General features: G+C 34.6%; 1 protein-coding gene across 1 annotated transcript in view; it reads left to right on the top strand.

Annotated features, from left to right (window-relative positions):
• The window catches only part of LOC135082455 (uncharacterized), a 40,768-nt gene extending 31,799 nt beyond the window's left edge, over positions 1 to 8,969 (top strand). Inside the window, exons 2-3 of the mRNA XM_063977250.1 lie at positions 4,049 to 4,182; positions 6,510 to 8,969. Coding sequence (XP_063833320.1) covers positions 4,049 to 4,182; positions 6,510 to 6,513 — 138 coding nt within the window. The 3' untranslated portion in view covers positions 6,514 to 8,969. The remainder of the gene's footprint in view (positions 1 to 4,048; positions 4,183 to 6,509) is intronic.
• Positions 8,970 to 14,272: the final 5,303 nt, after the last annotated feature.

The raw sequence follows: 14,272 nt of genomic DNA, 5'->3' as shown, positions 1-14,272 counted from the left end.
ACTGCAAATAGACGTCGTTTAATACGAAAGCACATCAGACAAAGATTTGTTTTAAAATAGCATCTATTACCATGACATAAGATCCAGTGTTGAGCTTAATATACCGTTGTCTATACGTAGAAAGTAAGACGTTTAATAAACTAACACGAGTATTGAATGGTCGTAAACGAATTAATTGTAATAGATGCGAAAAACTGACAGATAAATGAGGTATTGGATGTTGTTGTGTTTATTATGCCGAGTACGCAAATGTCGTGAATACGCTCGAGTTATAGTGCTATAATAACGTATAGTCCTGTAAAGTATTTCATGGAAATTTAAACTTTATCACAGGGGAATAAATTACATAGCGTATGTTGTTAGTCTTTTGACTCTACACGTCGAGCGGTGTTGAATGAAAACTATGAATACGATTAGAAACATTTCTTTGTTTAATTTGAACAGTGTAGATTTACGAACCTAGGTATTGGTGTATGTAAAGTGGCTTATCTTACCTAGTGTACCTTCTTCGGCCTAGTGCTTAACCTAAAAACTGAAAAATTGATTGACATTTTAGGTCCATACTCGTTAACGACGATTACTCTCCTTTGAAACCAGTAAAGGCTTAATTTTCGATTAAGCGGACTAATCATGTGCATCAATTTATTCTTGAGCGTAAAAAGTATAGGTACCTATTTTTATGCCATAATTGCATAATTCATTACCTAGTTACTAGCATTTTAATCTGAACTCCTGAGTGTGCTGTAGATTATGCAAAATCTCTGCAACTGATACGACTAGCATTTATACATAACAGCACGTCAGGTTATACATTTCTGTGCTAATTTCACACTTATTGCTATCTACATAAGATGCTACCAAGAACTCTACCATCATCTCTACAACGAAGCGTTAATGCCTTCATAAACGTGTGTACTGCAAGATTTCTACTTGCTTCGTGTTTTCGCATATATTTGCTAACAATAACACCCTCAGTATGTCAGTCCGTTAAGTTTATGTCACTGAATTTAAGCTACCATAGGTACAGGCTATTTGTTCTTACTCTATCGTGTACATACCATTATCATGGGCAACTTACGCCCGTATTCACAAACATTACTATGAGGTCTCACGAACCAATCACAGACCTTTATTCAACGCTGTGCGTACGATTTGCTGCTTCACTTAAGCAAATCGTTTGTGAATACAGGTGTTAGACTCCGCCGACTACAAACTTTTTGTCGGCCGATAGTTTGGTAGCTGTTAATCAGTGTGAATATTGTATGGCTGCACGCACATTAGGTACTTCGACTTGGTATCGGCTGATTCCTCAAACTAATTTTTGTGCGAAGTAGTGCTCTCTCTGTCTGGGTGTCCACGGAAGACCAGCGTCGTGGCATTCCTGAGATGCTACGACACATGCTGAGTGGCCCACCTTTTCAGTATCTTGTGTAGTACATCTAAAATATACCTACATAACTCAAAGGTGATTGACATAGCGATCTATCAACGCACAGTCCAAACCACTTGACGGATCGGGCTGAAATTTGGCATGCAGGTAAGTTGGCTAAGGGGGTAAAACGTGATCCACGCGTACGAAGTCGCAGGCGGCCGCTAGTTAATGCCTTCCTTTCCGCATATATTTTTGTATTTTGTAAATTATGTGAAACTGAATAAAATTAAAAGCCCACAAAACTATCGGCCGACTAAAAGTCTGTAGTCTTAGGAGAGTCTTGCCATCCACCGCAGAAACACTATTTGCTTATTTAATTGTTCCTTCGCAGATGTTCTCATGTGTTAGGTAATAATACTCGTACTAATAGCGAGAAAGGTGTGAAGTGTGAAAATAAAGTTTATGATAAGTGGTTTTTCGAATACTTGTACCTACTGCTCTTCGATGTTCATGTGCGTGTCGAAGTCGAAGCCATATTCTTTTTGTTTCTTTCCAAAAGTATTTAATCAATAAGAACTATCATTCTAGTATAATAAGATAACTTTGTATGATTTTAACGATTAGTTAATGGCCTCAATCAGAGCTGTAGATTTTAATTTTAAAGTTTTGTACGCAAAGTATTTTAATTATTTTTTATTTCATAATACATATTTATACAACAAAAATCGTGAAATAGCCAGTGTTATTATAAAAATATTTGTGACGGGAATTTATTTTCATTCAATTCGGATTTTTTTTATTATTCATTAAACTTCAGTGGCAAAAGTTTGTCAAACTTCGATTTATGTAACTTGATGTGAACTTGTGAAGTACTCGTAAATAAAGAGTATCATAAATTGGATTATTCAATAATAGTCACTGCGATTGTTAGTTTAGCGATTGTTTGCGATTACGAAACAACAGCTGTCGATAACTTGCATTTCTCTCACTTTCTTTTGTTTTGTCACGGTGTTTCGTAGTGTGACAAATGATACATGCGATTTCACGTATGTTACATTTCGACAATTACACTTTTTAGCAATTAAAATTACAAAAAAAAATGCTGCTAACATTAACATTTCAATAAAACATAATTTGAAAGCGTTTGATACGCAGCGCAATTACATTTTATATAAACTTTTCCATTTAATTTTGTTGTAAAACATACGCAAGAAAATAAGAAATATACTTTTTAGGTGACTAGTTCCAAATTAATGTGAACCATACTAATTTTAAGCAGTGTGTGCAATACCAATACCATTGAGTTATAATGTACTATGGGCAATACTGAAGTTTTTAAATCTAGTATGTAGTACTCGCATGTGGCAATGAGTTAATGATGAAGTTTTGCTATATACCTACTGAGAAAACCGGCGCAAATGAGAGCATGTGCGGAGTTGGGTCATACGTTACTGGTTTACGTACAGACAGAAGTAAAAAAGCATGTAACTATTTCATTATAAGTTATTCAAAGAATGTGAGAAAAGAGCGATCTACCTTATCTTAGCCTCCACCATTCAACTGAAGCTCTAATCCAATGATTTTGTATGGCATAATTTGACGTCTTCAATGGCACAATATGACATAAATAATGTCATCTGTGTAATGTCTATAATAAGGTTTATTTCATAAATAAACTAATGATAACGAGGCCCATAAAATGCAAGTCGTCGTGAAAATTGTGTGCATACTTTGCACATTAGTTTTCCGACCATACTGCCTCATATGCAGGCTTTATGCACTTATATTGTGGCTTGCAAATTATCAAAAGTGGGTCAGACTATAAAATAAATGAAAACATTTACACGCAAATACCTACATAAGGAAATTAGCCGGTTGCGTTTAACGTTACGTCACAAGTTACGTGCTGTCACTTGTAGAACGTAACAGTGATCAGTCGCACGCATTTACAATTGGTGATTTCAATGTAATTGTATTTACTCATTGAACTCTACATTGCGTCGATTGCTTCGAAGATGTTAAGCAGTGTTACAACTTTAGGTACATTATTAAGTATTGGTCCGACTACACATCCTTGGGGGACACGTTGAGTTTCTTCGATTATGATAGTGGACAGGTCAGAACAGCTACTCTCTTTCTGGAAATTCTGAATCAGATCCTGTGATTAGTCTAAATTTAGAAATTAGAGCATCGTTTTTGATACGGACCTAAGACTGGATAAGTTCCTAATGCTATATAACTAAATAACCTCCTGTCTAACCGCCCTAACCCGTCTAGCCAGAGTTGGGAGTGCAGGCCAAATCCTCTATTTGCCTCTGGTAAATTATAGAGGGTCGTACTCCAAAACTGACCTGATGAGATGAAACAACCATTTTGTTACTCATTTTCTCTGTTATTCTATTAAAATTACTTTGCGTTTTAAGTCGCATTTTAAATTAAATTACAAATACATATGTAACTTGAAAACATTTAAAAAAATGGAAGAATAGTCGCCCGGCAAGCCTTTCGCTTGCCGGGCGACTCTTCTTCCATTTTTCATAGGTTCAATTCCCGACTTAAGCAGTTCGATTTTATCATGTTATTTATAATTTTCTCTGTCCTATTTAACTCAATAGTCCCATCTAAATCACGTGTATGCTTTGCAACTGTTTCATAGGTTTCCCCCGCATTTTCCAGGTGGAGTCTGGTCGCGAGGAACTGAAGAAGGAGCGGGAGATCATGCAGCTGGTGGCCGGGCTGCAGCTCGGCTCCGACGAGGTGGAGCGCCGCGAGGTGCCGCCGCATCTGCTTCGGGCGAGGCATGCGCCTAGGTACATACCTTTCAAGATTATTTGCTATACGAGTATCGTTCGTTCGTTCGTTTCAGCCGAAAGACGTCCACTGCTGGACAAAGGCCTCCCCCAAGGATTCCCACAAAGACCGGTCGCTTGCATCCAGGTACCTCCAGCGACCTTCACCAGATCGTCGGTCCACCTAGTGGGAGGCCTGCCCACGCTACGTCTTCCAGTTCGTGGTCGCCACTCAAGAACTTTCCTGCCCCAGCGGCCATCAGCTCTTCGAGCTATGCTATACGAGTATATGGCCCCTTCTTTTTTCAACCTAAAGACTGTACTGCTAGACAAATGCTTCCACCAAGGATTTCCACAAGGACTGGTTCTACTAACTTAGTCTTACTTACTCATCCAGCTAATGTAAAAATAGATTACAATGCTGGTGTTTTGGGTAGTTTTGCCACAGCAGTTCAGTGGTTGATGGGGATTGAACTACAGTTTGGTATTCAATAAGATGGATTTTTCCATATAAGATAGATGGGATATAGAAGAAAGACAGGCTGTTATTTTTTAGGTGATGATATAAGATATGGGGAAGTCATCATTTCTTAGGTTGAGATATATCATTAGACATTTCATTTAGACAAATTCTTGAATTAATAAATAAGAAGAAAGAATACGTTACGCGTGCCATGCAAGCGTAACGTGAAGTCTCACTGTGATATAGCAAAAAAACGTGATCCAAGTCGAGGCAGGACCAGCTCATGGAATAGCCAAATCATGTGGACATGTAACATACAAATCCGTTTGGTATATTATACCAAACGGTTGATGTGATGAGTGCCGAAATTGCAAACATAGTTGTTTTCTAATTCTACACAGGCAGTGAACCATAGTCACTATTATTCGCTTCGCTCATCTATACAGATTGCAGCTATCTTCGCGAAGTCTCACCTAAATTGGAATGAACTTACTCAACCTAGCTTATGAAAAAAGTAACAATTTTCTATGAGGTTAGGTAATTTAGCAATTACACTGCCCGCGGCGCCGGGTGGAGTCTGAGAGAGACTATATTGCACTAGCTTAATCCCGCGGCTTCACCCACGTGAAATTTAGTTTGTCACAGATCGTCATAATTTATAGCTTATATGTTATTCTGGATTATAAAAAATAATACTGTAAAGTTTTATCAAAATCCGTCCAGTAGTTTTTGCGTGAAAGAGTAACCAACATGTTAACATCCAGACATCCATACAAACTTTTGCATTTATAATATTAGTAGGATTAGTAGGATATATCCAAGATAGAGGAATTCAAGAAGCAAGTTTGTTTTCCTAATAAAGTAAAAAAAAAACAAAAGAGAAATAAAAATAAAAATGAAAAGTTAGGCTTAATCTGCCGATGCTGAAAGCCTGTGATAACACAAGTATATCCGCGATATTTATTGTCTCCATAAGTTTTGTATGCAAATGTGACATGTTACAATAGATGACGACACGTATTCATCGGTGACAACAAACGAACGATAAGTTCACGACACGGTGTTTTGCAAACAATAAACAATTTTTACATGTCATTGCTATAATCACAAACAATCAGAGGTTATCATAACATGTTGAGTATTGACTGGCCACAAGCATAGAAACGATAAACATCGTTTTGTTTTAGACAAAAAACGTAGTGATTGAATTTAAAAAGGGACATAACGCATACTTATTAAAATTATTTACATTCAAAAACGATTTCCAAATTGTATGTGCTTTATTGGAGATGCACATAATATACCTACCTTACTAAACAGTAGATGGTTATAATAATATGTATTGATTCAAAGTTGTAGATTTTCCTGTTTTTTACCAGTTATAATAGTCTGATTGTTAAAATATTTAAAACGAGCGTTTGCTGACGCGTTGATGTCTAATACAAGCCATACTACTTTTCATGGGAAGATCAAGAAAAAATACAAATAAAAGTACATAGGAATGACTTTTAAAATTAATATAAATTATTATGTAGTATAATGCCATTTATCAATCACTCTTATTAAGAAGTGGTCTAGTTCGTCTCAGGACCGACTGATATCAGACTCCCATGGTGGCTCAATGACCATTTTAACAAGCAAATTCATATCACGACATGCTACTGAACCCAAAACGTTTACAGAGTACATCAGTGTCCCACAGTTACAGTCATCTATTGTTTCACTAACTCTGTTTACATGACAGTGAAAGGTTTAGGTATGAGATGTCTCATCAACATTTTAATTACTTCCCAGAGCAATTAAAAATCTCATTATAACTCCTCGAACAGTAATCTGCGACCATTTTGTGCTTATGTCATTAACAGCTGTTTTTTCCTTTTTCCAGATAACACAACGCTTCGGGAGCGGTGGTGCCATCTATTAACTGGACGGAGAGTCAGCGGCGTGCGCGCCTCACCTCGATACGAATTTCATTCCGACTACCAAATAAGCACTTATCCTCTTAGCCTTAAACCATAAGGCAATAGAGTCCATTATGCGTTGTTATAAACGCAGACACGGTCACATTTCGATTGCTAAATCGTATCGGTCGAGTTTATGTCGATTAGTCACGAATACATTCCACATTGTACAATAACGTACCTTCCTTAAATCGATGACATCGTTAATTTTACATAAGTAACTTGTACATATAACGAGCCAAAATAATAATTAAAATATTAACAAACAAATCGACCAACTGGTCCTGCAGTTGTTCTTTTGTATCTACATTCCGCAGTTCAACAAGGATTAATTAAATATAATTACTTTTGTCATTACAAATGTGATTAAAAGTCAATTTTACCGATTAAATGTTAACAAACTCCATTGACCTTTGTACATCTTAAGCGCCGAGGTTAATATGATAAAATTAAATATAAAAATACTTAAAAATGATAATTATAAAAAGATAAAACAGTTATGATTAAGTTAAAGGGTATATTTTTATAGTTAGGTAATTATACCGTACATTACGAATTCGATATAATTTCTATAAATGTAGTCTGTATTTTAGTCACCTTATGTATTAAATGTGCCTTAAAATGATATATTTAGATGGAAAGAATCGTTTTGGAATCTATGTATCTTGGAATAGAGATAATTTAAAATTTTATGTTTCATACGCGATATTTTTTCAAGTGTATAAGGATACATAGAGGACAACTTTCAGTTTAAGAGATTTGTACAAGAAGTAGAATGTAAAGGATTTCTAGAAGATACTATGTATGAAAATATGCTATCAAATAAATCCAAATGACGGCTCAAATGTTGAAATGACAATTAGGATTCGAGTTAAACTCATTAATACATTTAAGCTTGTTTATTCAAACCAGAAACTTGATTTATTTTTGAGTGTAGATTCGTGATAGATAGACTTGAATGTAATTTCATAACACGGGCATACAATTACAAAATGTGTTTCTAACTACTACTATTAAGCCTAGATGTAGGCCTTCTTGGAAACATATTTTGTGTTGGACATAAAATTTGTTAACATATTTCGTGAAGTCTTCAGAAATCAGTAGTCATTAAGGAGCGAATATATAATAAGTACCTATTACTGATCCTGAATACTAGTACTGTATTGAGAAAATAATTATTGAAGTAAGCACTTCGTTTTTATTTGCATTTGTTATATCATAACACTGAAATTGTCTCCACTAAAAGTACTTAATTAGGTAATCTATTTTATTGTTTATCCTAGAATGTGTATTTAATAAATGTAGCAGCAAGTATTTGCTACATAGAGAATTAGTGTTTATCGAAAAGATATTACATGATGGCAGATTTTTGATGAACCTTTTTATGCTGAAGAAGTTAGAGAAAGCTGTCTTTTTATTAAGAAAATAGGTCCAAACTTCGTTTCTTTCAGCACGAATACCCTGGAAATGATTTTGTCATTTGGTAGCCGATTTTAGGAAAAATGCGGGAAAATCTTGAATTTTCCAGGGGAAAATTCCACTGGTTTTCAAATACGACGCAAAATAAATAAGAATTACAAAAATAATTAAAAGTATTGTCGTTTTTTGAACACTGATGATATTACGGAATTTTGCTGTCATTGACAAAATCGTTTTTATAACTTTTATGGTTCTAAAGTGTTAAATTTCAAACAATATCTACACATTAACTGAAAATTTTGTAATTTGGATATTTTTTTCTTAGACACATTCAAGCTACCTGGGACTTCCCAGTTCTGTTTCTTTTCTCACATTGTTCCAAATTTTCTGACACCATCTCTATATTTAACTTAAAACATGAATTCCTAAAAAAAATATTCATACAAGCCAGGATTTTTTAACTGGTCATATTCCAAGTTAGTTTTAGAATGGCCAATACCTAATGTTCCTTATTCACTAGGGTTCAAATTTTCAAAAGTGTTTAGAAAAGTATTATGGTACCACTGATGTCAGTTGAAGGAAAATGCAAAAAAACCTGAGGTGGCTGAAATAATTTGGTCGACAGGCAACATCGACAAAAATAATGTTTTTGTTGATAACAAGAATTTTAAGAAAATGTAATTTGAAAATATTTTAAAAATGACATTATAAGAAAAATAAAATAAAAGGTAAAATCATTTTAAAAATCAGTAATAATCCACGAACACATAATTTAGGCTATGAGTGCCATTAATGTTATTTCGTTTTATGTTCGTATTATTTAATGTTATGAATATTGTAAAATGTATTTTGTATTATAGTTCCCTTTTGTATATAAAGGTCCATGATTATAAAACTGGTTTCTAAATAAACAACGATGTATGAAATTCTTTTAATATTTCAAATAATAAACTTAGTTTTTAATATTGTGTGCTTTTATTTATTACTTAAATATCCTTTCGATTGGTCAAAATTTGTGACATAATTTTGTGTGATATAATTAATTGAAAATATTGATTTACTGAGGTTCAAAGATAAATATTCACAATAGATATAGAATTTGAATGCGATTAGACAATAACTGCTATGATGAAGAAAAGATAAGAAAAATCTATCTCAACGATAACACTAGTTAGAAGAGTTAACGTACTAAAATAGAGAAAAATGGGTCTCCTCAACGTGTCATTTTTCAAATGAGTTACATACTTACATTGTAAGGCGTGAGGGCTTAACATACTCGTACACTTCCTGACTGATAGTTTCATTTGGTAATACCATAAAAATATTCAACCAATTTAGATCGAATAAAATTAAACGAAGCTACGTTCTATTGAGCCTGTTAACTATAAAATATAAGTTCCGACTGAAAACAATACAATAACATCCGGTTAAAATTACTGTAAAGAATTCGATACACTGGTTAAGAGACACTGGTATCTTGAGTTCTGGGTTGGATTTTTGAACGTCGTCATCATCATATCAACCACAGGACGTCCATTGCTGAACATAGACCCAATAATTTACTGATGATGTCAGTCATGTGCAGTCTGCCCATCTTATCTTGTGGGAGTGTGATCTTCGAAACATGAACGTGATATAATGCTTAATTCTATACAACATACATCTGTCTCCGCAATTTATTACACCGATCTTGTCGCGACAAGGAAAAATTTCCGTGCTTTTAAGCGATTTTGTGAAAAATATTATTGGCAGGTAGTTGCTAATTGCTCATAAGATAGGCCCCCTTAATTGGTATTTATTGTCCGTGGTGCATAATCTTTTCTCAAAGGTTTTAAAAAACCTTTGTTTGTCACTTGTCATCCGCTTTGCAATGGAGGGAAGTCGAACCTTAATTTCGAACTCCTCCTCAGAAGAATATTCTTCTGATTAATTTCGTTGCGGGTCCAATGACAGTTTAACTTTCCCCCGGGACAAACTTGACCTTCATTGGTCGGGTGTTTTTATGGCGGTCAAGCTGTAGATCCTGGCTACACAGGAGTTGCAGTGGTGGGAATAGACCCAATGATTTCCAGATTGATCGGTGGCGGATCGACCAGTACGGTCGGAAATAGGTATTCAATGCAAAATCACGTCGTATTGTAAGGATGTCTGAAATTTCAGGCTTGTGTTTGGTTTGTCTGAAAAATGGTTCTGACACTAGACACTTCAGTTGTTACTCGTACATACACACATGAGAGGAAAACTGTTTTACTGTGTGTGCTTATGAGTTTATGAGTTTAATTTCTTTGTTAAACATACCCCAACCTTAAATAGCTAGTGATGAATCTGCGTGGAAATCGCTGAAACTAAAATATAAGGGAACTAAAGTTTCCAAACTGCTTTTTACAGTAAAATGAATGGCTACAGCCCGTCTGTTTCAACCTGTAACTTAGTATCGTAAAGAGTCAGTAGATGGCGATAGGTTTGTTGGAAAATCAATAATATTGTTTTTCTTGTTAGCTTAAAAAATATGAATGGCGGGTATGTCCTAGTGGATGATTCAGACTACAAACGGTCACGGGTTCGAATACCAATTAGGGAAATTAGATTTGCCAATTTTTAAGCGAACTTATTGTTATTTTTGATTGATTTTTATAATGTTTTGTTATCACATTCTAGACGCAATATAGTTATTTTTAAAGTATTGATGCTTTGATTAAATATTATAATGAAACTGTGGTAACGCAGTTCAAAAAACAAGTCAGTAATAAAATTTTATTAAGATCAAATGACATTACTTTCTTATTGCCTTGACTGTATTTCATAGTTGACTGGGACCTCGGACATCTAGTGCAAAGATTCATTCTACTCGTTAAATGTCAAGTACACGAATTCTAGGAAATATTTCATACACAGAATTGTAATGTTAACATATGAAATTAGGTAACATAAACATTAAACTAACTAGGTAAGCGAGCATTTGCACAAAATGAAGAAAATTGCGTACTTACTATAGTTACTTACGAGTATGTGGTAAGCTGTTACTGAAATATTACAATATAAAACTGAAATATTACAATATAAACACTTTATATTTATTGTACGAGGGTTAGTCTTGTAGCTTTTAACTAGTTATGTGTGACGTTATTTGTTAATTAATATTCCAAACCACAATTATTCAGAAAGTCCTAGTTCAATTTAGCATTAATTACTTTTCAATTGACATAAATCTAATCCATTTTTAGTTGCTTTCAAGTCTCTATACAATCAATTGAGTTGGCGAATAAAGGACGTCATAAGTAGGTATACCCATTTTGCAAATTGGGCAATCGAATTGACAGTTCAAGAAAAGTACCTATTTAAGTTTGGTGTTGCTTATGTCCCTTACGTGATCAATATAAAGGATAGAGGTCTTTATCGTCAATCGTCTGGTATTCTCTCTGCACCCGGATGAAGCGCCTGTCTAGCTAACCAGCTATCAATCAGCAATGTAAGTCCGGTGAGGCGTGACGGACGGCGTACTACAAAATGACATCACGCTCCGCCACGCTGCGTCGCGCTACATCGCATATAACGCGCCTGGTCTAAGCTTTTTCAAGGAATATGCGTTTTCTATGATACACAGGCAGTTTATGTTTATTCAACGTGTTTGATCATATCTCTCTGCTATGTCGAAGTCCTCTGAAATCTAATAATCTAAAAATATACCAACTGTCCTGGCATCCTGACATCATAGCAATGATAATAATATGTATTATGAATAGGTAAAGTTTGTTGGTGGTTTTGTTTGGTGAAAATAATGTTTAGAAGTCTGGAGCTGATTTTAAAAATTCTTTCAATAGAATTCAGTGACTTTCTGCATGCGCTACATTGAGAAAAATATAGTTTTACAGGCAGATATAGTTTATTTTCGTATTTTATAAACATTATAGTAAATGAGTAGTAATTGAGAAAGATTTCTGAAACGAAACTGACATTGAAATCGGATATTTGAAACTTAACTTTAAAGTCAACACAATAAGGTTGCGAAAATACCATAAAACGACCGAAGTTCAAGTTTATTCAGTGTTTTTATGCTTTCGCTCAACTATAATTATCACTTCGTAATAATCATCAATTCTTGTAGCCAAAGATTTATTATAGCGAGAAGTAATAAAAGCACATATCAATAAGATTGCAGCGATCTAGTTAGAAACTTAATTATAGCCTGTCTCGCTCATATAGTTATTCGAGCCTAGCGATTTTGAATAACATCTGTGCGAATTTGAACCCTACAGCAGTTGTTATAAGAATAATGGAATATTTACAATATTGAACAGTTTGTACGAAGAGCTAGTCGTTAATAACCGTATAACGGATAATGCGATCGGGTGTCCGTGTTCGTGTCAGTTATTATTGCAGAGATTAAGAAGCGCAGAAGGGTTAAAGATTGCGATAGGAAGAAACTTAATTTTATTTTTTACATTAATGTGTAAGTAGGGTTTCTGATTTCTCGACCTATTTTTTTTCTCGAGTTTCGGGAATTCTCGAGGCGAAAGTCTCGAGTTTTCTCGGGTCTCGAGTCTTTTAATTAAAACTGTTGAAATCGGTTGAAATTTAATAAAAACACAGGTTTTTTAATCTAATATACCTACTTTAATGCACAACAATCAATATTAGAATTTAGTACCACTTATTTTGGTAAGGAAACAAACAAAAAATGAAATCTTCTTTCATAATTAATATTAACTAATAATCATAACTTAGTTATTAACTAAAGGAACAAAAGTCATAAAGTCGCGTGTACTTTAAGGATACATAACAATAAAAAATCTGGAGCTACAATTGAATCACTTGTTTTCCAAAGGACACAAGTCCAAATAGCAAAATTACGATAAATAGTTTTTTTTAATAAATAAAAAAACACTTTTTAATATTTTTTTAAATTTCTTTAAGATAACGACTTGAATAAAACTCAGTAAAACTCAGTAAAAAACTCAGTAAAACTCATTTATTTCTGTAAGTAGGCTTTAAAAAAGCACTTTTACACGTCCCAGTATTAACCCTACCACTGCTTCAGGACAATAAATGGGCCAGTGCTGAGAAGAAGCAGCGCAAGAAACTCAGACACTATTGTCAGCCTCTTTTTCAAAGGTTTACAATAAACTTTACGAGGAGGCACGAGTACCTAACCTAACAGACAGTTAACAAATTTTTCGGTCTTTAAATCAGTCAGAGTTAAACATACTTAATAAATAGGTATAGCATACTCGTAGGTTAACATTTTTACTTAGTTACGATTGAGATCGTTAATTGCAAATCAAATCAGTTAAAAAAGGAAGACTAGGCCAGTCTAAAAGCAACGTTAACCTATTAAATAATTAAAAACTTACTTTTCTCTAAGAAAACAGGCTTTCAAGAGTATTCAAGCTTCAAAATCGAAACTCGAGAATTCTCGAGCTCCGGTCATTTTTTTCTCGTCTCGAATGAAGCCAAATTTCTCGAGTTTTCTCGAGTTCGAGAAGGCTCGAGCAGAAACCCTATGTGTAAGCAATAAGCATGAACTATTTGAGGTAATGTATTTCTCGCCAATAGGCAGCTTACTGGAAATGAGATTTCCAATTAGATTAATCAATTTGAGGAATATAGTCCTTGGTTGCATTGAATCTAGTGCAGTCTGTCTGATGATCTGATCCAAATCCGTCAAAATGTAGTACAGGTACTGCTGTTTCGTATCGACCCGCCCCGATTCAAATTAAAACTTATTATACTTACCATTTTATGCTCATGTCCCTATGTGAAAATGAATTCAATAAGATTCCCGACTTCGTAGACAATATTGCCTACATTCCCTTCTGCACGCAAATATTCTTTGGCAGCGTACTACAGTTGAGAACAGCGCGCTGCGTCCGCGGATATTTGCGGAGATAGCGGCGCACGCGCCTCTGTGCTTGACACCTCTTTATTCTGGGTTACACAAAACTTTTTCGTTAACAACCTGTTTAGTGTATAGTAGTTGTAAGCACACAAGTCTAGGCAAGTTCTGCGCGTGATTTGGTTCACTTTATGCCATAAAAGTAGGTATTAAGATATTACTATATTTTATAATTACACGCATTCCTTAAGGATTTGTTAGGGATACTAGAATACTTTATTCGGTAATATAACAAAACATTTCACAATTTTATATTTCATGGCGTTAGCATAAAGTGCGGTTACAAAAAGGGAGAAAATTCTCCTGGATGTAAACGACAGTGTGGTGAAAACTTTAGAAATGACTTTTTTAAAAGGTAAAATGTTTTTACGCTGC

This window comes from Ostrinia nubilalis, chromosome 21, assembly GCF_963855985.1.
Source record: "Ostrinia nubilalis chromosome 21, ilOstNubi1.1, whole genome shotgun sequence".
In the NCBI taxonomy this organism is placed as follows: Eukaryota; Metazoa; Arthropoda; class Insecta; order Lepidoptera; family Crambidae; genus Ostrinia; species Ostrinia nubilalis.
The sequence above is the reverse complement of the archived record's forward strand: the minus strand, read 5'-3'. Positions and strand labels throughout refer to the sequence as shown.